This window comes from Ammospiza caudacuta, chromosome 5 (assembly GCF_027887145.1).
Source record: "Ammospiza caudacuta isolate bAmmCau1 chromosome 5, bAmmCau1.pri, whole genome shotgun sequence".
NCBI classification, from domain to species: domain Eukaryota; kingdom Metazoa; phylum Chordata; class Aves; order Passeriformes; family Passerellidae; genus Ammospiza; species Ammospiza caudacuta.
Window position 1 is genome coordinate 48,776,877 of NC_080597.1, and position 27,881 is coordinate 48,804,757.

The 27,881-nt window shown below is 37.8% G+C and overlaps 2 protein-coding genes across 3 annotated transcripts; one reads left to right on the top strand and one right to left on the bottom strand.

Annotated features, from left to right (window-relative positions):
* Positions 1 to 13,254, bottom strand: IRAK4 (interleukin 1 receptor associated kinase 4). 2 transcript variants are annotated; one of them, XM_058805356.1, is made up of 12 exons: positions 13,090 to 13,254; positions 12,222 to 12,391; positions 11,045 to 11,190; positions 10,527 to 10,724; positions 9,655 to 9,815; positions 8,907 to 8,971; positions 8,556 to 8,670; positions 6,426 to 6,535; positions 3,371 to 3,554; positions 2,500 to 2,562; positions 1,676 to 1,834; positions 1 to 1,570 (listed from the first exon to the last, which is right to left on the bottom strand). In XM_058805356.1, the coding sequence occupies exons 2-12, from the start codon at positions 12,380 to 12,382 to the stop codon at positions 1,538 to 1,540; spliced, it is 1,395 nt and encodes a 464-aa protein (XP_058661339.1). In that variant the 5' UTR covers positions 12,383 to 12,391; positions 13,090 to 13,254; the 3' UTR covers positions 1 to 1,537. The 2 variants fall into 2 exon arrangements, with proteins under 2 accessions (XP_058661339.1, XP_058661340.1); XM_058805357.1 differs by lacking the exon at positions 13,090 to 13,254 and having other exon boundaries at positions 10,527 to 10,677; positions 12,222 to 12,305.
* On the top strand, positions 12,829 to 24,394 carry PUS7L (pseudouridine synthase 7 like). The gene is given in 10 exon segments (XM_058804545.1): positions 12,829 to 12,887; positions 12,889 to 13,043; positions 13,046 to 13,945; positions 14,604 to 14,763; positions 15,980 to 16,172; positions 17,836 to 17,934; positions 19,410 to 19,491; positions 20,850 to 21,127; positions 22,756 to 22,809; positions 23,363 to 24,394. Coding segments are annotated over 10 exon segments (2,304 nt in total). The 3' UTR covers positions 23,687 to 24,394.
* The last annotated feature ends 3,487 nt before the right edge of the window (positions 24,395 to 27,881 follow it).

Below are 27,881 nucleotides of genomic sequence, written 5' to 3' on the forward strand. Positions count from 1 at the left end.
TTATTCTAATTTAGCTTTATAGCAGCTTTTTTCTCCAGGTTCAGAGCTGTACAGCTTTTTTCCATGCAGTGAGGTTACCATAATGTTATTAACAGAAATGCAAGCAACATAAAATTATTATTATTATTTTCAAGGCTCAAAGTTTTAATAGTAGAAAGAAGTAATAATGCAGCAGGTTCTTCTATGTTAACAGATTTTTACAATTTATACTCAAAAAATCTAGAAGCCATTAGGTAGATCCTTTTTTCTAAATTAAGCTAGCAGTTTGAAAAGGCAATACAAACTGAATAAATAGCCAGAAATATAATGATATCATTACACTGAAATCACATGCTTCCTACAACAAAATATATATTCCTGAATGAAGTCACACATAATCACAGAATTTCAAATTTAACTGTAGGCCAGACTATGTTCTTATCCCTAAGCTATTAACAAAGTTCACGAGGTGCAAAATGAGTTTATATGAAAATAACATCTTTCACTTACAATGGTAATATGCTCATACTTAGTCCAAAGTATCTGGAATCTTACTAGGCACTTTCATTCCAATTTTAGTCTGCTTTGATCTGTCAATGTTTCTATTTTTAAAAGCTTTCCATTTATACTTTCAGAAGTGTATTTTTGTATTTAGTTAATATAAATATATATATATTAAAAATAGCTTAATTATTTGACTAAATAAAATGCAGAACTGGTCTTCACATCATCATTCTGATCCCTTTAAGAAAAGCAACCATCTGTATTTATAATCCATATGGAATCTTCTCCTAAAGTACTAAAAATATTCAATCCTCCTAAAATAGTCAAAGTAGCTAAGAGTCTTCCTGTGAATAAAAATTAAATGGTTTGTCATCAAAGAGTTCACTGTAAGAAAGCATTTGCAAGTGTAAATGCATCTGCACAGCAAGATAACTATTTTGCTTGGGAATCCTTGAAATAAAAAAACAACCTAGAAAATGTCTTGCAGCCTTTATTTGACTAGAACTAACACCAGGAAGACTTTGATAATCACATTCACTAACAGTACCAGACCATTCACTCTAATATCAACTCTCAAGCTAAAATGTTAAGTAGAAGCTTGTTTAAATTGGGTAATTGTCATTTCTCAAAAAGACAACATTAAATACCACTATAGCTATTAAATGGTTTTGTCTTCAATAGACAAAGGCGTAGTAAACCTGGTCAAGAAAGCAATTTGCAGAAAAAATATTCTGCCCAGTTACAGTCATATTTCTTTGCAGCAGACATACTAAATATGGAAATAAAAAGATTCAAATAGATTGTAATATGGAAATGCATTTAAAAAGTTGCAGGAGAAGATGATGTACCAGCACTGCAATTTGTTAATACAAGAAAGTTTTCCCATGTTAAGGGCCCAGTGACCAAGGAAATGTGAAAGAGCTGCTGACAGGCCAACAGCTCACCTTACAAGTGTCCAGAAAGTTCTGGAAAGCAGTTGCACTAAATACAGATTAAATGTTTGGTACTGGTGTCTCCATTACAGAAACACGGGTGTGTCAGAAGAAACACGTTATCAAGTATTTATCTCTTGGAGCTGCTGTTGGACCTGGAAGAGAACAGACAGAAATATAATTAACTGATAGTGTGACCATATGCAGGGGAAACACACACACTCACCCAAAATAAGCCTTTTTTCTGAAAGACTACATACCATCTTAATGTCTGGCCTTCTGGTTTTCTTGTCATTCAGACACCGATCAGCAATTGAATACATTTTATGAATTGAAGGTACATCCCAGTCACTCATCTTTTCATCAACATAATCCTCAATAGTTGCTTCCTCATCCTCAATTTCATCTTTTATACTTAACTATAAGAGAATTTGAACCAACAAGCAGATAACATTGTAAGTATCTGAACAGCATGTGAGACTATAAATAAACTATAAATTTTTATTAATGTATTATTTTTATTCTATGTAATTTTAATTACCACAACATCATAAAGCAAATTTCTTTAAGCCATATCATACAGATTTAGCTGTCTCCCACTTCAAGGCTCAGTTTTCTAGTATTGTTTCTTTTGTAAGAGAAGAGGTACAACCAACTGAGTATCCTAATAATCCACAAATATCCAAGCTTAAGCTGGTATAATTTTTTAAATCACTTTTATAAAGCCTCTTCCTATAAATGAATGTCTGTGTGTAAACTAATTTTCTGTCTCCAGTCTCAGTGACTGCAGTATCTGCTGGAAACTTCTAGTCAGAAATCAAATTTTACATCTGACTGGTTTAGTCCAAAAGTCCTCAGCTCCAAAACACTTGAAGTGGGTTATCTTAATCACACATGTACTGTTTGAGGAAGCATAAATGAGTAAATAAGAGACAGTGAGTAGAGGCAGATATTCTGCCTTCCTCTATGGGTCAGTCTGAAATTGCTGACCAACAACTGATTCTCAGAACCTCTTTACTGACTATGATTTCGTAAAAATGATCCTGGAGCAGTGAGAGGGAAGGAGAAAACATGAAGAACATACCAGCAACTGTGGCTCCCGGTTTTCATCCACTGGAGGAAGACCCGTTATTATTTCTAGTAAGACCTAGAAGGGAAAAAATCAGAAGATAAAATAAAGCACAGAATAACCCCTATCATATATATGATTTGCAAAAAAGAGCATGACCTCCAGGCTGTCAACAAATACCCTCAGGATTTGTGTTTGTCCAAAGATTTTCTATACAATTAATTGGTTTTGTTCTTATATTTGTTTCCATTAACAGCAGTGTGGCTTACGAATTCAACACAAGTTATTCTCAGCCTACATGGTGTTCCTTCACAGCAAGACTGAAGGATTTCCAAACTATTCAGACATAGTGTTGGGCCTGCCTTCCCATGAAACAAAATGCTGGGAAGGAAGTGGTCAATAGTGAGTAGGGTCTTGGATCTATCCAGAACAAATTAAATTTTCTTCCAAATATTAAGCTCATGTCTTTTTGTACTCAGCTCTAAGGCAAATTCAACAGGGACATTGTCTTTTTGGTGTTGAATATAGTAAAACAGTAATTTTGGAACATTTTATTACATTTTCTTTTTCAGCCTGAGTTACACTTTTGTGCAACACCATGCAAGCAAAAACGTTCCACACACTTCAAACCACATTTAGCTAGAACCTGGAACATTATTTTACTAAAAATTATTTTATTATTATTATTATCTTTTTCTATGGTCTTTCACATAGTAAATCAACATATTCAAATGACTTTAACACAAAATTTAGAAACACTATCTTAAGAAAATATCTTAAGAAAAATTATAGACCAGAGTAATCATTTCATTTCAGATACTCTTGATTTTGTGTGCTTTTATCTTTTACAACAGAATTCATATACTGCTTCCCACATTCTACTTACTACTCCAAAACTGAAGATATCAGATTTAGGGGTTATCTCTCCTCGCAGAGCTTCAGGGGCCATATAGGCTGCTGTTCCAACAATTCTTTCAGTCATGATTGTCTGTGTGAATGTTACAGATGCTCTTGCAAGGCCAAAGTCAGAAATTTTGGGCACATATGTATCAGTTAATAAGATATTTGCACTGGTGGAGAGGGGAGGTAAGGGAAGAAACAAAAAAGAAAAGAGAATTTTCTGAACATTACAGTAAATAGGTTTTATGACAGACTAATAATTCTTTAATAACCTGCTATGTAAACTGCTATTTTGATTATCTTGAAAGCTAAGATATTTATATATTATTCATAAAACAAGTTATGTAAATTTAGTTTTGCTGGAAATTGTTCAATTTCAAAATTCATTCCTCTAAATACATGAAGAACTGACTGCAAGATCCATCTTTGTTTTTCTTGTGTGTGCATGCATAAAAAAATAAAAGGCAGGACAACAAAACACAAGGAAAAAAAACTAGACACTCCCCCTATCCCCAAACCTTAGAAATACAAAACTTTCTTTTAACAGACCAATTATGTTACATTTATGGTTTGGCTTTAAGAGAGACAATAGAGAATAATTAGCTCTGATCAACTTCTATTGGATCACAGTTTAATTCTTACAGTCTAAATCTCTGCTCAGAACTAACAAAAGCAGGTTTTTTATACCTATTATCTAATACCAAGCCAACCATGACAAATTCATGTGCTAAATGAATAATACTCTTGTCTTGAAAGAAAACCAGAAACCTTATTACTGCTAGAATATTCTATGTGCCATGTTTTCACTTGACCTCCAGCTTTTACTTTCCTTAAAAAAAGGCAACCCTGACAAATGAGGCTCATCTCAAAGTCCTTAATGCTTTCATAAAATGCTCAGTGGGATGAATTACAGCAGAAATCTACTGGGTTTTAAACTTGTACCACTTAAAACCATTTTAAAATAGCTTGATTTAATATTCATGAAATCCTCATTTTCTGATCCCTTTAATGGGACTGTAAGAAATCCACAATGCCTGATATAACATATAACACTTGCTGGAAAGTTATACTGCTAACTTCCCCTTCTTGTTCACCCAACCTGAACACAATTAACACAGCTGTAAGTTACAATGGATCACTTGATGTTAGAGCTGCTGTAAATAATGACCACTACAAAAGGCATCATCCACCAAGAGAACAAGATCACAACTTCATAAATCTCAGCTTCTTATCAACTTGAATCCAGTCCAAAGAATGGTCATTTTTTGGGTACACCACAAAAAGCACAATAAATGCAAGTTTTACTGCAACTTTCAAGCTTTAAAAGAGAACAGAACTATTTCCTGGGCATAACCAACCCAAAAAACAACTGTGAGAATACCCATTAAATCCTGTCCCCTCTAGCCTAGAGAAGCTGTTCTAATGCCTGTGTGTTTATGAATGGTCTACACATCGCAGCAAAATGAAGACTGAAGTAATCTTAGATGTCTCTTCATCTAAATGTTATCTGGGAGTGGCAGCACTATTAACAGCACCAATCAAACGTATTGAACTACTCACACAAGTTGCAAAATGTTATTCAAAAAATAAACCCCAAACCCAATTCTCTAATATGATCAACTCACAGCAGTTAGAAGGGCAGAGGCACATAAGGTAAAAAAGTGCATCCCTTGCAGTCATTACACTTCTCCAGAGGCTTAGGCAGGGAAGAAAGAAGAAACAGACTGTCAAAGCAGCAAGCACGTACATGAGATAGCTGAAGCAAATGCTTGTTCCCCCCAAGCTGAAAGGTCACAAAACTGAATTTGCCTGTATTTAGCAGAGTTGCCAGAAGCCAGAAAGCTACTGAAACATTCATCTGTAACATGCAGTCAGTCATTCCTTCTTAACCATCACAGAGAATAAGGCATTTGGGGCTTCTCTTCAAAGATTTGGCCTCTTTTTTAAGAAAACCAACACAGTAAACTGTAGCAGCAACAAAACAACAACAATGAAAATACCAGAAAAAAACAGCCAAACTCTACAACAAACCCCCTATTCTGAGTTCTGATGTCCATAGGAAAAAACTCTGGTATAACAAACAATGACCATTAATTATCATTGAAGAACCCTGAACTTCATGAACCTGACTGAAGTAATTTTACTGTATTCATAAAAAATAGGGGTAAATCAAAGGAGACACTGAAGAAGTGTTCTACGAAAACAAAAAAAAAAAAAAGATGTGTTTTTATCTGAAGAATTCCCTATTTAAAAATTAATTGTTCTTCAACAGCAGCTTCACTAGAAGCAGTTAAAGAACAGAATTTTGTGTGTTCTCATGGCACTCAAGTAACTATTTGAAAGTAACAGATACAATTTAAAATACAAATTACAATTTACATAATATAACACAATTACAATTACAATGCAAAACCTCATGGCTGGAAAGCTGTCCAGCAGCTAAGGGAGCTGGCAGAGAAGGAGCCTCAGGGAAGACCTTATTGCACCATACAACTAACTGTCTGAAAGGAGGCTGGAGCCAGGTGGGGGGGAGGGCTCAGTCTCCTTCCAAAGCAGCAAGCAACAGGACAATAGGAAATGGCCTCAATTTGTGCCACGGGAGGTTTAAATTAGCTGTTAGGAAAAATTTCTTCACCAAGTGAAGCAGTGAAAGAGGCTGCCCAGGAGAGTGGTGGAGTCACCAGCCCCAGAGATATTTAAAAGACATGTATATGCAGGCACCTGGGGACATGGCTTGGCAGTGGACATGGCAGTGCCATGTTAACAGGGTTAACAGTTGGACTTGATAATTTTAAAGGTCTTTTCCACCCTAAGCAATTCTATGCTTCTAACCCCATAATTATCTTCAGAAATCTGTACTGGTCATGTCCTTGTGGCACAGACAAGATTGTGGAGATGGATGTCACTTGCAGAAGATTGTGCCCTTGACTGAAGTAATGCTCTTTGCAGTTTGTTCTCTCTAAAATTACTTTAACAGGGGAAAGATGAAGAAGCAAAATGAAAATGTGAAAATGCAGCCAGCAATAGTCTGCAGGTTTTACCTTTTAATATCTCTGTGAATGTGATTATTTTCATGCAAAAAGTTGATGCCATTTGCTGTACCTTGAACAATTTTACACCTCATATTCCAAGGAATTGGTGGAGTTTCATCCTTGATTAAGAAGAGAGAAAGGCAAGTAAAAATCTGAAAAATACATATACACTCACATAAACCAAAACAAACATACAAAACCCCCACAACCCAAAAGCAACTTCTTGCTATGTTTTGTTGTGTTCAAGTAGATGATTAAAAACACTACCAGCATACATTTTTTAATTGATCGGGGCAGAAATGCATGCCTTTGTCACATTACATTTTTTTTTCCTGCATTTTGCCTTAGATTAAGTTGTCAGTTGCAAAACATGTTCTTGGTTAAGGTTTGACTCTGACTCTCCAAGGCCAGCTGCTCTGCAAAGACCTATCTGTATCTACTGCAGCTCCCACTTTGTACTGGCACTGATAACCAGGGCCTTCAACCCAAAGCAAATAATTCAAAGCAATCCACTGTTCTTTACTAACAACAAGAAGCCAGCGTTCCAGGATTTTTGGATTTTTTGAGAGTATATTTTTATTCATGCTACTAATTAAACCTCAGAAGTAAGGACATCTACATTTAAAAACCAGTAATCAAAAATGTTGTCAGTAGCCAAGGGAAGTGGATTACAGTATCTCCCCATTCTACCAACTCCCTTGCCTGCTCAACATCCAGACACAAAGATGATACAAGCAAGAGTCCATGCATCAAACACATCCACTGAAGTCACAAAATTAAATTATCAGCAAGAACAGATGTTCAAGTAAATACGTTACTCACCTCTCTTATCTTATTAGAAAAAGATTCTAATTTATAGATTCTGATTTAGATTCCTTGATTTATGCCATAAATTTGTCCTCTTGTAAAGGAAGAGACATTTATTTCTCCTTTAGCTTTCAATTATCCCCAATATTTAAAGCTCCCTTGATGATAACAGCTAGTTACACTGATGACCATTTTCATACACATCCTTGTTAAGCACTGCTCATTTCTATAGATAAACTTGCACTGCCCTTAGGTAAGACTTATCTCTCTTCTGCACTGATTCAATTAAAAAAAAATTGCACCTGTAGTAGTGTAGGCAAGCAAATAAATGTAAACTGACACAGCAGTACTAACAGGACTAGTTCTTTCCTCAAGCACTGCTATTCATTCTCATCATAGCACCATGTTTTCCCCACTGGAGAAGTATTTGTGCAGCCCTACAAAGAAAATGTCTCCAGATGAAAATTAAATATTTTTTCACCAATTATTATTTTATCAACCTAATCAGTTCCCTAATCCAAATCTTTCTCCAACTAATAGATGCTTGAACCAGTACAACCAGATTATCAGTGCAGAAAAAAAAGCAAGCCCAAGATCTTAGGTCTGAGGACATGAATGGTTGAAGTAGCACCAATGTAAAATGTTCACCAGATTACAACCTCAGAAGCTGCAATTACTTAGTATTGAGCAGATTTTTTGAACTCCTTCAACGAATTAACACAGACACTAATCTACTACCTTAAGTCTGGCTTACTATTGGACTGTGTGTCCTTGATAAACAGAGTTGCCTCACCAAACCAAAGCAACTTGTTATTTACATAAGGCCAAGGCTAGAACATACACCATTTGATTAAATCATAAGCATTTATACAAAATAATAGTTTTTTAAATTGAAATTTACATTTACTTATGTACTTCAGAAAGAGATAAGCAGACTGAGCACTGTATTATAACCACTATCACAAGGACAATGAACAAGGTCAGTTTCACAGATTTCACAGAATCTCAGGAACCAGCAGAGAACATACCAACATAAGAACTGGGAACAAGACTGCAGCACCCTCTGCACTGCCTCACACAGGCACAGTCAGTGCAAGCTTCTGTGATGCTTCAGATACCAGTACATGACATTGCACTGACAGCCTGATTTAACTTTAATCTATCTAAAATGTTTGTGTAAAATCTTATTGGAATACTTGTTACTAGAAAACAATAAGAAAGTAGTAAAACATCATTTGGCCATCACAGTTCAGTTCCATTTGAAAGACATTCCACAGGTTCTTGTACTTTAGCAAAGTAAGGCAATTGGAAGCTAGAAAAAAATTCACTTACCAGACAAGCAAGTCTGTCAAGCAATGAACCGTTGGGCATGTATTCATACACCAGACATGGCTGAGCACCATCACTTGAGAAACCAAGCAATTCTACTAAATTTTCATGCTGACACCTATACAAAAAAAAATAATCTGTTCACATGTGCTCTGAGAGACTTTCAATATTGAGGAAAACACAACGCACGGGGAACTTGATTCCCAATGGCTTGTTTCACCTCTACTGCATAAAGCCAGGTTTGTGTGGTGATGTTTTAAAACAAACAAAATGTGATTGTGTACAAGAAACATTTTAAGTTAACATGCAAATCATTATGTTAGAAAGGCAAAAATTGCATAATGACATACTCACTTTGCCATTATGTTTATTTCTTGCTCAAACTGCTGTTTTAAGTCCTGAACACTAACATCGACCATCTAAAAAAACAAGTATTTGACATTAACATCATTGGTTCATAATAAAATGCACAGCTGCTCATTAAGAAAAACAAAAAAAAAAGAATTGTATGCCTTTCTTAGTTAAATTTTCACAATACACCTTCTACTAAGTTCAAAAATAAGTATCAGATTTTCACTTTAAATTCCTTGGAACATTGTATAACTGGATAAATGGATCCATTTTCAGCAATCAACAGCTTATTCCATTCATTGCAGTTACACCCCAATAGTACTTAATTACCAATTCAATATTCACACAAAACAACAGTTATGAAGACTAAAATTCTGTGACAAATTCTGTGACAATTTAGCTGGTGAATCTCAGCCATTGTAATCTGAAATGGAAACCACCTTAGGACCCCTTTTCTTCTGGCACTTCTTGAGGGTGAGGGGAAAACAACTGGGGAAACACTCTGCTCTTCCCAACAACTCGCTTAGCCCCTCAAAGGAGAGCTACAGAGAAGGCAAGAATTAGCTCCTGTGACTGTACTCACCTGCAACACTGATGGGACTAAGGATAAGTTTCTTAAGCCAACTAATGCGTAGGACAGTGACAACTTTTGGAAATCTATCATTCAATGCTTTTCACAATAAACAAGATAAACAAGTATATTTGATAAAGTACACAGTCATTAAAATGAAAAATCCCCAGGACAACTCACAGCAATGAGCTTCTTGACAGCCACGTTTTTGCCATTGATGTAGCCTTTGAACACAATGCCAAAGCCGCCTTCTCCCAGTTTATTACCTCCAGCTGATTCTGGTCGCACATCGAAATTATTTGTCATGCTTTCCAAGTCATGAAACAAAAAATTCTGGAAATCTGAAAGACATTGACATTTCGCACAAAACTGTGTTTTCACTTAAGGAACGAGGTTTTCTGTTTCAGTTCTGTTAAAACAAAAACTTGCTACTGCACAAAACCTGACCCAGTGGAGCCCTACTTCCAGCTCTGTGATGAAGATACCAGAATCACAAAAGGAAGGCAGATAAACATATACAATTACCTATGCATCATTTTCTTCACAACTAACACTGTAGCACACATCTGATTGCATTTTTGATTCATACTTGCAATACAGGTAGCAGACATTAAATGTGTAGCAGATCACAGAGAGAGCCACAGTGCCTTATATACAAAAAATACACCAAGGTTACATCCTGGCAGCAACCCAAAAGTGAACCTTTAGGAAACAACAGACCAACCACATACTTTCCTAAAATGCCTTCTTCAGTCATCTTTTCTGCAGCACACAAAATCTAGTTTCAAAGCATGAGATGCTGAACAGTCTATAAAATAAGTATTGGAAAAGCACAACAGGATTACGTGTGGCAAAAAAAGAAATTGCAATTTAATCAACATTTAAGTTTTCCATCAAAGTAGGTGATTTATTGGCAAGATGCTGTTTCTCACAGATGCACCATGACAGGAATAGAGTCATCATTCTTATGAACTGCTATGATTTATTTCACATGGGGTGAAGGACAGATCAGCAAAAAAACAGCACTGAATTCTACCAAAGTAAATGTCTACCTGTGTTACTGGACTGTGAGCTGCTTTTTTCTTCACTTGAGTAGGAAGAATCTGAATGCTGCTTCTCAGCACTCTGAGCTAAAGCAGGCTTTACAGATGTCACCCTTTTTTCTGGTACAGGTAGTTGTTTCTCATGTATAGGCAAGGTTTCCTGTGAAGAAAGAGGTAATGTAACTTCCTGTGGCATCCTTACAGCTTCTGAAAAGGGAATTTAGAAAAAGCGTTAACTACATTAGGAACCAGAGAAAAACTAAGTAATGTTAATGCCAATATTTTTCAAAATTAGGAGACACATAAGTATCACCAGGTTATATTGTGCCACTATGTGTAAACTCCAGCACTCTTATTGAAACTTTAAATTCATACTTAAACTGTTATTACAAATGATAGAAAGTGGAAAATATATTCATTTTTGGTTATTTTAACCTAATCCTTTCTGCTTTTCAAGTTAGCATGAAGCTCTTTAGCATCTTAGAAAACTGAGAACACAATAGAAAATGTACAAGAATAACAGTTACCTGGAAGCAAAAGGCTTGCTGGTGCTAGGAACTGATTCCTGATCAGCAGATCCACAAGATCAGCAACTGTACAGTTAGTGGTTCCCCAGTCATAAAGCAATTCACACGTGGGGCTCTTTCCCATTTGTACAAATGCCTCAAATTTCCTTAAAAGATAAATATTAAGACCAGTATTTAAAAAAAGAAAAAATTACCTCAAGAAGCATAAAGGGAAAGAGATTAAAGGCAAATGACAAAAATAATCCACATTTTAAAAAAAAATCTGAATGCACTACAAAAACCCCAGTTTTCTGAAGACACAGCAAAAAAAACGAAACACATTTAAAATCGGGATAAAACCATGCAAAATATGGGAAAAGCTATGGGCTTTTATATATACATATACATGGCTTCAGCTGTCTGTCTAGGATCCATAACATATTGGCATCTTGGACTAACAGAGAAGAGAATGTCAGGCAGAGACACAGAGCTAGTCAGACCCAGATCAAATGGCAAAAAATAATTGTTTTGCATCCATTTAACATTCACATTCCACCTTGAATATTTTGAGATGGCCATTAAGAAGAAAATAAGATCCAGCATTCTGACTCATTTAATATTATTACTGACAGAAAAACAAAGATTTAACACTACCATTACTAGAAAAGACTGGAAACCCAAAATTATATATACAGCATGTAAAAATCTCAGTCTTTGAAACAGCTTCAACAAAGATTCAACAAGCCCTTCAAGCAATGAGGTGCTCATAAAATATTGCAAGCATTACTCCTTAAGTGCATTTGTGAGTTTTAGGGTTCCCTACGTTTGTTGGGCATTTTCTTGAAGCAGTGAGTTAGGAGTTACAGTGCAGCTGTCTCTTGGGCACCGTAACATCAATGCCTACTAGCCTTTAGCGTACAGAAAGTTATGCAGCTCGTCCTGTATCGCTAAAAATACCCGCGTCTGGAGTTCTAATTAATCCTAATTTCTTCAGGCAATTTTCTGAGGCTTGCTTAAACCCGAGCTGCAATACAATTAGGAGTAATTACCTTGCGTTCCCTAAGGAAATGGGAGTGTAAGGCGCAAGGGCCCCCCAGCACACGAGGTGCAGCAAGTTACAGTAACGGGCTGGCAAGCGGGGCTAACAAGGTACTTGTGGTGATGCACGAGTTTGGGTTACGGGACTTTGGTGTAGGACCTTATGTGCACTTGGCTGTATCTGCTTTCCCCGGACGGGTTGGTTATATCCACCGCAAGTTTCTTCCACCCTTCCTGCGGGTCGATGAGCTCCGCCAGGCGCCGCACGAGCCCGTAGCTCAGGGAGCGGACGCGCGTGGAATCCGTCACGGGCTCGCCCATCCTCCGCTCCTGCTGGGACCCAGCGTTACCCGTGCGGTTCGCCGGGAAGCGCCCGCCCCGGCCCCCGCCCACCGTTCCCGGCAGGGCGCGCCCCTGCACCCCGCAGCCGTGGCGCTGCCGCCCGGAGTCCCCTCACGCCTCACGGTTGCTGCCCGCCCGCGATCCCCCGGGCGCCGCCGCCCGCCGGCCGGTACCGCCGCGCCGCTTCCCCTCCGCCTGTACAGCTTCCCCTTTAAGGGGGCGGGGCCCAGCCCCCGGTGCCGCTGACGTCACCGGCGCGGTGGGGACACAGCGGAAACGCTCTCCCACCTGGCGCTCCCATAGGCGGCCGAAAGGGGCCCCGCCCCCGGCACGACCCATGTCCGGAAGCGAGGAGGGGGGGCTCGCTGTCTCGTTGTATTTCCCCCCGGCCCTGGGGAGCTTGGTAACGTCCTTGGGCCGCTCTGATGGGAGGAAGGGGAGGAGGAAGAGGCTGTGGCGCCCCTTGGCGGCGGCTTTCGGGGGCGCGGCGCGCCCGCCTCGCTGTGTCTGTCCGTGCCCCGCTCCCTCCCTGCGTCCCTGCACCCGTCCGTCCGTCCAACCATCCCTGCTTGCCTCCCTCCCCGCCTTGCAGTAGCAGCTGATGCTCTTCCGCCCCTCTCCCCTTTTCCTGTCCGGCCAGGCGGGGCGCAGGGCAGGCCGCGGCCATGCTGCCCTCCTTCAGTTACCTGACCGAGCACACCGGCTTCCGCGGCACCATCAAAAACGCGCCCGGGGACTTCGTAGTGACGGAGCTCGAGGTGCCCGAGCTCTTCCTCGGGGACTCCCGAGCTGAATTGCTCCCGAAGAGCAGCGAAGCGGCACAGAGCGGCCCGTGCCCGCGGGAGCCCAAAAGGCGGAGGACGGAGCCCCCCGGGTGCCCGCGGGATTCTGCTCCTGGAGCTCCGGGGCAGGGCCCAGGCCGGGCGGGAGGCGGCCGTGTTGCATCCCCGGAACAAACCGGGCCTGAGGGAGAGCCCGAGCTGCAGCCCGGCCTCGGGGAAGCCCCAGGGTTGGAGTCCTTGCTCGGCGAGCCCGTGAGCGAGCTGCTCCACAAGTTTGCCTGCGATGTGAAGGATGCGTGGCGCTCGGGAAACAGCGCGGATGCTGCTGCTAGGGAGTTCTCACTAGGACCGAGGCTGGACAAGAAAATTCGGGCTGATTTACACAGTGCTGTTAGGCAGAAATTCCCCTTTCTAGTCACTCTTACAAAAGACAACGAAATGATTGTAAAAGGGAATCCTGATTATAGAGAACTTTGTCAGTTAGTGACTGAAAAGGAAACAAGTGGTTTCTTTAAATTTTTAGATGCAAAGCTAGAAAATTCTACGTTTTCCTTTGAGCCTGATGGAAACAAAGAGCACAGAAAAACAGTTCACCACTTTATCAATAGAAAATTTGGAAAGCTTTTAGAAACAAAATCTTTTACCATGACAGATGTCAGTGATCAGCCAAGTACATCAATAATGGTACGGTTTCGAGAAAAAAGTGGGTCCAGAAAAAGGTGCGCTGGTGGCTTTGAGGACAAGCAAGATGTTTATACAGGTAAATACATTTTTAGTGAAGGTGGCAGGTATTACAGTGTTCTGTAGGTAAGACTGATACTCAGGATAATTTTTATACTGTCAGGTCACTGTTTATGTTGAAATAAATCATTATCAGTGCACTGGTGTTACACCCTTGGAGAACGAAATGGAGGAATCAAGTTACTGCAGGGATTTGGCATCAGCTGCTCGCTGATAATGGTTACAGTTCTTTTGATTGTAGCCACTCACTCTGTGGCATTCCCAGGGTGATAGCTTTCCTTGAAAATAATTGTGGGATTTTAGGAGGTGCATCTAGAGACTGAACAAGTTAGTAAGGTCAAATTTGACTTATGATCTCATTCTTCAAAGCATTCTCTGATACAGAGAATGTTTCCTGCAATACATCCATGCATGTCTGTTGAATTGTGTTGCATTTTATGAGGTACAGTTCTTTAAGGCATCAGGGTTTTTGGTTGGTCTGAGTTTTGTGTACCATTTTTATTTTTTTCCTTTTGTGCTGTAAAAGTCCCATTTGATTTAGATTTGTGGGGTAGGAGGGCAGTTTCTTTACAGTTTCCATGCTGATACAGTTCAAGGGGCAGAACCTGCCCATCTGTCATGGCAGAAGACTGAAACATAAAGGCAAGTTTCTAATAATTCTGAGATGATTGTTTCAGCTTTCACCCTTCAGAAAGAAAACCTAGAAACACTAGAAGCAATCGGCTTGTTAGCAGCAGAACTTGATGTTCTTCCTTCAGACTTCAGTTACACTGGCATCAAAGATAAGAAGGCTATCACTTTGCAGCCTATGGTGGTGAAGAAGGTGACTCCTGAGAGGTACTTAAAATTGGGTGCAAGCAATTTACCATGTAGTTTTTGGTGTTAATAAGTATCAACATGGTAGAATCCCTCAAAATGTTGTTACTGATGTGTCTTCCCCTTCCCTATATAGAGCACAGTGGAAATGGCTTTAATCTTTTGTGGCTTTAGGGAATATGCAATTTAGCACTCAAGTCAATGGCAAAACTCTACTGCAAACTTGACAGGCCACTTGTCCAAGAGATAATTAGCAAAACTTTGCATGAGTGTTTAAATGATAAAGAAAAATAGGTAAATGCATCCACACAGCAAGAAAAATAAATATTTTTTTATAAATTAACAGTTTATGATGCTATTAAAATATTGCTTAGGATTCAAGCTCTTATGCTGAAATTTTCCTTTGATTTATGTTGCCATCTTATTACAAAAGTTCCCATACATTCTCGGTAATTTCTCATGGGTATTTGCTCACAGCACTGACTCCTTCTTCTGCACAGCCAACAAACTCCATCTCTCTCCCCACCCAGCTATCCCACTCTTTTGTAGCCCTCATTCTTATTGGACACAGCTGTGGCCTGTTAAGGGCAGGCCTGTTCCTAATCTTTGGGGATTGGTGCAGCTGCAGCTCCTCAGGGGTGAGACTGCCTTCTGCACTATCTTTATTTTCTTACATTCTATCCCTCCACATATTTGAATGACTCTTATTTACACATAAGAACAAAGAGATTGAGTGGATATTTTAAAGAGTAAATATTTGAACTGTCAGCTGTGTTTCCAATTACAAGCATGTGTGAGCACACCTAGAGAATCAGTGCGCTGAAATTGTTTTTGTTAAGGCTGATGGAGAAAGAGCAATTGTATTTTGGAGTCTGCTACAGCACATTACCTTTTCCTTTCTCTTTAATGAAAAACAGATTTTGAGGAGGTAAGAGTAAAAAAATTATTAGATTTTCAATTAAAAAAATTAAAAATTCTGTGCACTCTGAGAAAGTTCCATGAATTGCTTAATTCCAGCATAATAATGCCAATAATTTAAAAAGTACTTCTGAATTATAACTAAATTTTAAGACTTCTATCTCTTAATTTGATTTTGTTTTCTTGTAATCGTTGTTTTACATCCCATTTTATTTTTAAAGTGTTTTCAATGTGAGTGCAAAGGTGAAAAAGACATTAATTAGAAGTTGTATAGCTTTAGTAGAGGATGGTCCATAATTTCTCCCAATTTCCTATTTAGGTTGAAGGAAATTGGAAATAAAATGGAAAAAAAAGGCATGAAAATATACAACATCCGTCCAGCTCAGCAGCACCTCAGACTTGGTCAGCTGAAGGGCAATCACTTTGACATAGTTGTGAGAGACCTCCAGCACCACAGTCATGACTCTGGTGATTTGGAGGAGAGAATAGCTGAAGCAGTGGAAAGTGTTGAGGTAAGAAAGACTCATGATAATGAACAGAGTTTTAATTCTTTGCTGTTATAAAAAGTACATTTAAGGAAAGTGCTTGTAATAGCACAATAATGGCAATGTTTCCCAAGTTTGGTGCCCTTTGCAGTTTTATGTCTTTCCTGCATTACTTAGGGAATCAGGAGTAAAATTGCCTTCCAAGAAGGAATTACAAGTGAATTGATTCTGTGTTTCAGACTGGAGACCCCAGGGTGGTGCAGCAAAAGAAAAGGGGAATTCAGTAACAAATGTGTGGATATAAGAGCCATTGCTGCACAGAGCTGGGGTGACCAAAGTGATGGGTCTCACTGTGGCAGATGAAGGGGGAAACAATGTACTTACACATCCATGTAGTGTGTATGGGATACCTGTATACACACACACATGCTCACTGCACATCACAGCTCGTTGCCTTTTTTGGTCATGTGAGGAACATGCAAGTCAAAAACTTTCATGGTATGAACATATGTGGAATGTCCATCTCTGAGAAGGAAGACTCCTCTGAAGTGCAGTGGATTTTGATTCTGCTTTCCTTAGTCCCTGAAGAAAACTCCAATCATCAGACATTCTTAAGCCACCAAGAAAAATAAAAGCAAATAATAGAAGGGAAAATTGTGGATATTTTTACAGTATTGATTTTCTTGCCCTATCTTTCAAAGTAATAACTATAATATAAATTGCTTTTAGAAGATTCATCCAGGAATAAACTCTTGAATGAAAATTACCCACTGTGCAAAAGCAAAATACATTACATGTATTTTGGAAAATAATTTTATTATTGAGAAAAGCATTCAGCTGGTACTATATTTCTTTCTTTGCTCCATCTGACTTGTTTTATTTTACTGTTTGGAAAATGAACCCAAATTCCTGTGATCGTGTGTCTTGCTTTATTAGAGTTACCTTACTGGTCAGAAGATAAATGACAAAACAGGATACATATTTATCCAAAATATGCATTTTTCATCTTCTGTGAAAGCAAAATTGTGTATGGGACCTATAGGTGTCCAAAGCAAGATAATAAAATTTGAACCTAATAACCATTTGCAAAACAAATATGTGTTTTGTGCTTGTCTACTCCATGTATACTTACTATTTTCTAGAAAAGGGTGTTCTCCTTGGGTCACATGACTATGATTTTTCTTCACACATGTGACCTAGAACTCATCAGGAGATTTAAATCCCAATTAGCAGAAGTGTTCACTTTTGACCTTTATATTGCAGTAATAACAGAAATTATCTCATGTTAAAAAGTTTTGTGTTTTTAAGAAAAAAATGTCCCGTGGTTACTGTTCATTAGCTGTGCTGCATTTGCTTGAGTAGAGATAACATAATCTGATACATGTAAAAAGCTTAATTACTTTGACTTGACCTATAGTTGTAATTATAATAATTAACTATATAGGAATAATTTTGTTTCATTTACCTGCCATCTTTTTAATAATGTGAAGACAATGGTAGAACTTGATTGTCTTTTTAGATATCTTTTTAGTGCCAAAATAATGAATTTTGAATTTTGCTTTTCATGTTACTTCTGATTCTGGTTTTATACATTTTGGATATAAATATAGATGTATGTGTGTTATCTGCCTGGTCTTGATCATACCCAGTACTTTCATGCATGTAACATATTTATCCTTTCTCATTCTAGACAAAAGGTTTTGTGAATTACTACGGACCTCAACGATTTGGACAAGGACAAATTGTTCAGACAGATCAAATAGGATTGGCTTTACTGAATGAAAAAATGGTATTTCCATTTTGCAATTTGAGTACTTACTGTCAAGAGAATTTCATATTACTGTTGCAATATCTAGCACTGGAGTTGACTTTCTCAGTGAACAGTTTCAATTGTGAGATAAATCCACCTGTGTGCTGGAAGCAATTGCTAGATCAGTTTCAATAGCAGCTTAAGCATGAAGATAGTCACACTGAAACTAAAACCTTCTTTTAAACAGCAAGTGAAGCTTTAAATAGTTCTGGGGTGATAGTTCTGTCTGTGATTGGGATTTTCATCATGCCCCTTGGCAGGAAAGTGGTTGCATTCCATACAGGATTTGAACACTGCAAAGAAGCAGGCTTCATACAGTGTTTATTCATGGCCCTGATCACCTCCAAACTGCAGCTTCTTTATCCTGCTGGGGGTCTGTTTACTTCTTAAAAATGTCACATAAGTTTGTAAGAGAGGATTTGCTTTTTCAATACTGCAGTAATTTATCTGCAAATATAGAAGAGATTTCTGCTTTCCATTATTCCTTGACTACTTTCCCAAACTCTCAGTTCTGAGCTTATTAAGTAATAATTATAAGATAAGAGTAATGTACTTTTCAGTGTACATAGTATAGTGTTTGGCACTATAGAAGAAGTAGGTAGGAGACTAATCAAACACTACAAAGTCAAAAGGAAACTTGAATATCCTTTTCTTCTAATCTTGTTTTGATTCTGAGAAAAATCAGGAAAACCTATCTCTCAAATATAAGAATCAAGATTTGAGGGCAGTCCATGAAAGTTGCTGTTGATGTATCTGACATCAGATAGCAGTTGGACCAGGTGCCAGTCCCTGAGGAGTGATGATTTAAATCCTTAGTCTTAACTTAGTAATTTAATTTAAAATAGGTAGGAATTACTGTCTGTATTAAAAATGTGCCAGTATGTGCTTGCACAGTCCAATTCAGAGGAGGACAAGAGCCAGGTGTCACAGGTTGGTAGAAGTGCTAGCAAATTGAGCAGCTCCTCCAGTATTGCAAGCAGCAGAGATTACTGTAGTGTTTTTCTTGTCATAGTGTCATCTAACCTAATACAGGTCAGTATTAAAAAAACAAAATTAAAAAAGTTTTCCCTCTGTATGAAACTGTGAAAGTGTTCAGTCTAAATTTTTCATGAAGCATACAAGATGGAAGGAACCTTCCTGTTCAGGATAGAATGATGACAATTTCATGTGGAAAAGTTTGAACTGGATGACCAAGAAAGTGACTTGTTTTCTCACAGAGCTTTGAAAACTGTTTTGCATTTTCTGGGTGACTAAAACCTCTTTTTAATCTGAGAAGGGGTACAACACATTGTTCTGTGGTTCATAAGATCTTCTGGGAAAGGGAGAATTTGACAATAAAAACTGATTTAATTTTGAGAGCTTGCAGAATATGTTGAGACAGAATTGCATGCATGATTACCTGTTTAGCTAATAAATAGTCATATTTAACTGAAAAAAAAAAATGTACTTTTAAGGTGAAAGCTGTGAAGTTATTTTTCACACCCGAAGATACTGATGATCCTGTAAACAATGCAAAAAGATACTTTCTTCAAACTGGTATGTCCACTTAAATTATCCAAGTATTTATGCAGAGTTGATATTGTGAGGTACTGTGTTGCTGCACAGGGAAATACTTTTTATTTTCCTACTGCTTTATGCTACTTACACTTCATTATAATGAACTTCATTATAATTTTTATATGTGCAACTCAATAGAATTGCATGTTTCAAAATTATATGAGGGTGAGGTCTTAAATGTGCAAAATAGTGGAAAATGAATGTACTTCAGGTGCAAGAAAATATGGAAGCAAACACTGTATATCATAATGCTGGAAGAGACCAAGATTTATCAGGGGAGTTCTGGCCTCCTTCCATCTGTCTGCTTTTGGATAATGACCTTCTTCTCCCTAGTGAGGGAAGTGTACAGGAATATGGCACCCAACTCATACTCAGCACTTAACACATCTACTTTCTGTCTTTCTTGAACTAAAATCAACAAAATAGGTCAAAGGCAGGAGTGTGTTGAGTAGATTGCTCTGTTTGCCATATTTATTGGTTATATCATTCAGCCAAACTTTCTCAATAATTTGAAGTTGCTTTCAACTTCAAACATACTTTTCTTTTCAAATATTCCACATCTACTAGCCTGCTTATCACTGTAGATTGTCTTACCAACTATGATATGTAGCTTCAAAAGCCAAAGACGTTTTTGGTTTCACAAAAAACTGTAAGATAAATGATTCTGTTGTGTACATGGCTGTATGATGCATGGAACTTCCAATTGATGTGGACCCTGAAAGCAGCTGCTTGCCTTTTCCTGAAAGCAAACATAGAAGTTTGTGCAAAAGGCTTCATCAGGTAATCACTTGTAATATGAAAAAAAAAACCCAATAAAATTTTAAATATACAGCATTTATATAATGTAGTAAAAATCTGGTTAAGTGCATTTTCATCTTGGTTAAGAGTCAGACTTCCCTGAGGCCAGTGTAATTTTTGCCTTTAAAATAAAGACATGGTTTTTATCTGCTGTGAAATACATCTTTTGAAATTATGAGAAGTAGAGATTTAATGTTCTTTTATAGCTTGGTTTTTACTTCCAGTTACCTGGTTCAAAAAAACCACTTTGGAGTGATACAATAAGTTTCTAAATAAAAATTGTTTGAACTAGGCTGAATAACTGAATGACAGCTAGTTTAATTTATACTGCATGAAACAGAATAAAATTCATGGGTCTGTGTTGATAGGCATACAAGATGAAATTTGTCTAAGGCAACACATTGAAGGAAAGGAAATAATCAAAGCATGGAGACATTAGACTGACACCTTTTTTCTGCATTTGATTATTTTGTTTTTAAATGTCAGGTAATACTTGAATAATCAGGGATTACTGACATGGTTATTTTTGTTTATGTCAGAAGATGCAAAGGGCACACTTGTAATGCTGCCAGAATTTAAAGTAAGAGAGAAGATGTTGCTACGAGCTTTAAATCGCTATGGTGTAAATCATGAAGGTTGTACCAAAGGATGGCTCAACATTCCTCACTCCTTGCGCATATTCTATGTCCATGCTTATTGCAGTAAAATTTGGAATGAAGCAGCATCATATAGGCTGAAGACTTATGGCTCCAAAGTGGTTGAGGGTGATCTTGTCTTCTTGGAAGAAAATGATGAAAGCAATTCCCTGAATGACAAGGTGAGTTTTGTAAAGTAGTTCTTGTAAAAAGAAAACACCAACAACAAAAACCCCAAACAACTCAATGTACTTGAATACATAAGCAGACATACTCTAATGCCTTTATTTTGGTTCTTTCATTAAAATATTTAATATTTGTGACTAAGTTAAAAAAATCATGTAGTATTCTTTTTTGTTTCACCATAAATAGAGCTACAAGCTAGACATACAACTAGCATCTTTAATCTGTTTTGGCTGTTCATTTTATTCAAGTGAGAGGAAGGAACAGGAGGTCAGAAATGATACATGTGGAAATTTAGTCTCCATGGTATATAATGCTTTTAGGATCTGACTGGGAAAAGCCTTCAGAGTAGAAGACTCTGGGTGTTTCCATATTACTAGTCAGTGCAGATTAGAGTCTTGCTCTCCACATCAGGCCTTTCCTAAATACAATTCTGAGTGTGAGTCCAGGGTGAAAGGTAGCCTCAGGCTGATCTGATAATCTCATTGCAGTTACCGAGGCAAGATGAATTTAGCACAGTTTCACTGGTGCTGGGTCTAAACTGGTACCAGCTATTCAAAAAATGCAGCAGTCTTCTTGGTAAAGGACTAAAAGGCAAGGGAGTGCTTCTGCTTGCCCATAGCTCAGCCTGGGAGCTGTGCATGGAGCCATAGGTGAGCCAGTGAGTAGAATCTGGCAGTGAAGTGTCTGGTCCCAGGTTTTGACGTACCATAGTCCATTCTGAAGTGCTCTCTTCAGATGCTTTCTCTTTTAGGGTTAGCATACCTTATTGTGAAGACAGCTGCCAAGTAGCAAGTGGTAGGACAAGAGGAAATAGCCTCAAGTTGTGCCAGAAAAATTTAGATTGTGTATTAGAAATATTCTTCACCCAAGGGTTATCAAACACTGGAACAGACTGCCCAGAGAAGGGGTTGAGGCACCATCCCTACAGGTCTGTGATGAGGGTTTAGTGGTGGACTTGGCAATGTTTTGCAGCTGGATTCAACCTTTTCCAATCTAGATTATTCTATGATTCTATCTTTCTCCTGATCAGATCAATCATAAACTGTGCAGTGTTTCCTAGAGAACAAACAGGTGTGTGCAGAAGCAGAATGTAATTAATTTCTTTTGGGTGAACCTCTTACAAATTTGAAGGCAAGAGCATTTGAAAGGCTACCTCCAGTCCCTATGGAGTAGCTTGTGTTTCAACTGATATTTTTGTTTACTTGTATTTTTGAGAGTGAATGTTAATGGAACAATTAGATCAAATAAAATTAAAAGATGTATTAAATTCAGTATTGAGTTACTGAGTTTTATATAGATATATTCCTTCTTAATATAAAACTTTTTTTTGTATTTTTACATTTGCTGATGTAGCACAAGATGGCATTTGTTAACTTCAGACTCAAAGAATAATAGTGGCAGACATCAGTAAATATTTAATGCAATGCCATCTACCAGTAACTGATTAATATAAATTAAGCATATCTTAAGACTTTTTCATACCTGAGTTCATTGCCCCTGCAGTAGTCAAATAACCTTAATATTCTGTGCAAGTTTGTGAGTACAGTGCATAATTCCTAAAATAAAGCATATGACTTTACTTTTTAAAAGGTTGGTGTTCTTTTCTTCTTAAATGTCTTGTCAGGTTCATGTAGTCACTGCTGCAGAAGAATCAGCTAACAAATATTCTATATACCAAGTAAGTCTGTATGAAAAATTCTGAGTTGTTGATCTTTTTATCTGATTAAAATGTTTTATTTTAAATAATGTGATCAATTTAACTGGTGCAGTCTTTGTCCCTGCCAGAATGCTCATTGAAGAAAACACATGTGAACTAATTTGCACTCTCATAACAAATTTCCTTGGTAGTAGAAATAAGTACAGTGTCATTTGCAGTATAGCAATATTTATCCTGAAGCTGAATACTTCGGGAAAGATTTCAGTCTACTTGGAAAAACTTTCAAAAGAAGTTGACATTCTAATTTTTGAAGGTTTCAAAGTATAGTTGTGAAGTCTTGCATGGCAACTGAATGTCTTTACTGCTATACACTGCTTTGTTTTAGGAATCCTGATACATTGATTATTTTTTCTGCTTTAATGACATTCAGTATATCTGCCAATGCACAAGAGAATCTGTTGGTTTACTATTTCAGGCCCCAAAACACAAGGTTTAAACACATTTTAAATGATCACATTTATTTAAAGGGGAATGGGTGAGCATTACCTCAAATAGGTTTGTTTTTTCTTTGAAGGTAGTTCTTCCGATGGTGGGACACAGTATCAAGTATCCCAGTAATAAAGTTGGACAATGGTACCATGAAAGACTTTCTAAGGATGAGCTGGAGTTGTGCAAATTCAGAGTGTCTCCGTTACAGCTAAATATACCTGGATGCTACAGACTCATTTTGAAAAATGTTAAGAATGTCTCATATTTTTTGGAAAGTAGTGAAAAAGAGATCAAAATTGAGGACAACCATCTGAATGATTTAAAAGTCTCTCTTCATATATCATTTGACCTTGATCCTTCATGTTATGCAACAGTCTGTCTGAGAGAAATAATGAAATGTGATTTTTAAGATTCCACTTAACAAAAGATTGCAGGAATATTGTACAATGTTGTTATTTTAGATGTAATGCCAGAAACATAACGGAGAATAAGAGGTTCAAGTCACAAACAGGAAAAATTTGTAGATTGAGATTCATATAGATAAGGAAAAAAAGCATTACCAAAATCCTTTGGAATGTTTCAAAATAATTCCAAACTCTGAATGTGTTGAATTCATTGGAGTAAAACTGTTGCACCAGGAAGGTCTAACAGAACTTGAAGAAACCATGGGCAACCAGCATGAATTTCCTCTTTGCATAGGCATTTGGCTTGCAAAGTCCTGGAAAAGTATTTGGAGCAAACAAATGTGTCTTATAATTCATAGTATTTTTTATATGTTTTATACTAAATGCTATTCAAGCAGTAATGTTACAAGTTTACAGCCTAAAATGTTTCTAACTGAAAAGTTGTACTAAGGTTTCCCAAATATATTGTGTTTCATTGTGTTCAAGTACTTAGTGTTAAAATGTTAAAGTCCTGAGTCAACAGCGACAAATTGTTGGTTGCATTATCAGACATGTGATGATTGCCCCAAATTAAGTTAATGCTGACCTTTTCAGGATTCAGTAGTGCATAGCTGGGAATGCCTATTTCAGTAAGCTCTTCAAGATCAGGTGAGTACTTGACACCACTGGAAAAACGTTTATAATAAAATCAAAACCATGTATAATAAAACCATTGTTTACAAGATGCAGGCTCTACTGTTACTGTCAAGTCTTGTGCTAGTACAAAAAAAATATACTAACCAACTTTGGAAAAAAAACTTTTCTATTTTCTTTTTGATTAAGTAAAAAAAAAAAAGGCAGTTAACTGTGATAAAATAAGTGGATTTTTGAAAAAGGGTATAACAAAAAAAAGCATCATTTACCTTGTCTGTTTGCCTCTGTACCACAAATTTGAAACCAAGTTAGGATATTGTGGTTTGGATAGGTGGAAAACCAGATGAGTGAAAATGTGATTGGATGATGAGATGCAGGGAGTAGTAGTTAAGGGGTCACACCCTCCCTGGAGTGAATGTCACTGGGGTGTCTTCTAGACCCATCAAGCTTTGTGTCTTTGTCAGTGGCCTGGAGGAGTGGATGGAATTCACCTTCATTGAATCTGCAGATGACACCAAATTAAGGGAACAAATGGATATTCTGGAGGGTCAGGCTGTTGTTGTAGGCAGCCTAGATATGTGGAAGGAAGAGGCCAATGGGAGCTGTGTGACACTCAACAAGGACAAATGTGAAGTGCTACTCATGGGAAGGAAGCCCCAGTGCCACTGCCAGCTCTGCAGGGACATGGTGAGCAGCTGAACAGGGGCCCTGTCCAGCTCTGCTCCTTGGCAGCAAGAATGAGCAACAGCCTTCTGGAATAGGTTAGCAGGGACTCAACCATTAGATCTTGGGCACGTATTACATCCCAATTTCCAGCAGTTGTTTGACCACATTTAACTTTTACATTCAGTTTTGGTCCCTAGCACTAGAAAAATGTACAAGAACTGTTCCAAGTTCAGCAAAGAGCCTCTGAGCTATTAGGGCACTGGAGCCCTTGTCATTTGAGGGGATGCTGAAGGAACTGGGCTTCATCAGCTTGGAGAAGACATAGTTTGGGGGGAATCAACAGCAGCTCACCAGCACCTATGAGGAGGTTAGCAATAAGGTGCAGCCAGGCTCTTCATAGTGAGTGTGGCAGGAGAACAAGAGACAATGAGCCTAAATTGAAATGACATTTACAATGGTTAAAAGGAAGGACTTTTTACCTGTGAGGACAGTCAGGTAGTGGAACATGTTCCCCAGAGGCTGTGCAGCCTCCATCTGAGGAGGTTTTTAGGACCAAATAAAGCTCTTATCAACTGTCCTAGTTTCAGCTAGGGTAGAGTTAATTTCTTCACAGTAGCTGTTACAGTGCTGTGTTTTGCATTCAGAATGAGAACGGTGTTGGTAACACTGATATTTTGGTCTTTTTTTCTAAGTTAAATATCCTGAGTCAAGGACTTTTTTCTTGTCTCATGCTCTGCCAGTGAGGAAGTACACAAAGGAAACTGGGAGAAAGCATAGCTGGGGCAGGTGACCTCAGCTGACCAACGGGATATTCCACACCATAGAACATCATGCCCAGTGTATAAACTGGGGGAGTTACTTGGAAGAGGAGCTGATCTGGGTTCTGCTGAGGGGAGGTCTGGCATCAAACAGAGGGTAGTGAGCAATTGCATTGAGCATCAGATACTTTTTCCCTTTTTGTTATTGTTTTGTGGAGGCAGCTAAACTAGAGATCTCCTCCAACCTGGATTACCTGTAGATGGCAGTATAACTTAAAGTAGGAAAGTATAATCATTTTTACTGAGGAAGAATCAATCCTATAAATTGATTTATCTTTATTACATCAGTTGATAAAATGATTGCATAATTTTCCAGATTATGCTAACAATTTACGATAAATTTCCCAAGCTTGAGAATTGTAGGAATAGAAAAAATAGAAATAAAGCTCACATAATTTCAATGCATGTATAAAACTGTGCAGCAATGAAGGATACAGATAATTCTATACCTGAAAAAAGAGGATTACTCTGTAAGTCTGTGTCAGTAATTCAGAATTTGATCCTTAGCTTTTATATGAGGAAATAGACTGTCATGCACACAATAGCTACAGAGCTACTGCAGGTGTCTTACAATGCTTACCCTATTACAGTGTTTACTGCACACCTCAAGTTTATGGTATAAAGGCAAAATGATGGAAAAATCCATTTCCCTTCTATGACCCAAATGAGTGATCTTTCTTCCATCTTTACTTTTCAGTATCACCTCTTCTGTCTTCCACCTGCCCTTAAAAACCCCCTTGTTTTGGAAAATTATTTTTAACTTAAGTAATTTTGATACAGCATGGTTCAAAAAGACTTGTGTCAGCACTGGCATTGTAAAGTGCTCCAGTGCCAACAGGAAGCTGCATGCAGTTACAATGACCAGAAGAAATAAACTAGCACTAAAGTTCTGTTTAAGGAGACTATTGTAGTCATCGTCCATGTGGATGAAAAGAGCCTTGAAAACCATCTCATCACATGCACAATTTGAATACAGAAGGTATTAAAAGTTGAGCATTGATTTGGAAAAACACAAAAGGTCAGGATAAAAGGTTTTTGACTGAAAGGCCTGCTATTTCAAAATAAAAGATCAGAAGATGGTGTTGAAAGAGTTCCCCTATAATCATTTTAGGATCATTTGTCAGTACTTCTATTGAACACTAAAAAACCCTAATCTTCTTAAGCAAATCATTCTTTCAGCAACTTTAAGGTGAAAGAGCTAATTATGTGTGCCCATAGGTTAAATTCCTAGTGTAGAAATGTTCTACCAGGGAAGTCAAGTTAGCTGTTAGAGTGTTTATATGATAAACATCCTTTTTTACTTTATTTTATTTCTTTGTAATTAATTTTCTTAATCCTAGCAGCTATTTTGCAGCTGAATTCAGAGAATTTTGTATGAGTGCAATACTCAGCTTTGTAAGTATAATCTATATAAGCAAAACATCTGCACCCCTGCATTTTGAAAAAAAGATTATCATTATGCACTGATCTGAATTTAAGGAAAGGATTCATGTGTTAGTCAGCTCTCATTTTACTGTGCACTTCTATTGCTACCATCCTTTTCTGATAATCCTTAGAGCAATTTGCTAGTACTAATGAAGAGGAGTTCCTGATTTTATTCTTAACAAAAGGGGTTTTAGGTTCAGTGACCAGTTGATTTTTTTTCAGCACAGATGATAGATAATTGGGAATTTGAATGGGAGAAATGCAAATGTTCTTAATCTATGAAATCCTATTACTTTTAATTCCTTACAAATTTGACAGCTAGTATGATCCTCAATGTGAATGTACAAATTTTCAGATCTTTCCGAAGGAGACGGCCTAAAATTACATTCCTATCATGAAGGCAATTCAGAAGCCAGGTAAATATGTGATTATTGGCCCAGCTCATTCATTAAAACTCCATTAACTCCTCTCAGTGCCAGTTCCTGTCAGCTGCTGATTTGAGCTCCTACAACCTGCTGATGAGGACAAACTTTTCATTTTTCTTGCAGAACTTCTGCCTGTAACAGGTACTCAAGGGAACAAGCTGAGAAACTATTAATACTTTCCTTTCTTTCAGTCTGAGGTCATGTCTTGCAGCACATTGGTTCAGATCTAGATT

Coding starts and splice junctions, on each gene's coding strand:
- IRAK4 (XM_058805356.1), bottom strand. CDS start 12,382: ATGGGCGAGCCCGTGACGGATTCCACGCGCGTCCGCTCCCTGAGCTAC. Junction 9,816..10,526: donor CTCACAGTCCAGTAACACAG/GTAGACATTTAC, acceptor AATGTCTTTCAG/ATTTCCAGAATTTTTTGTTT. Junction 3,555..6,425: donor ATTCACAGAGATATTAAAAG/GTAAAACCTGCA, acceptor CCTCTCCACCAG/TGCAAATATCTTATTAACTG.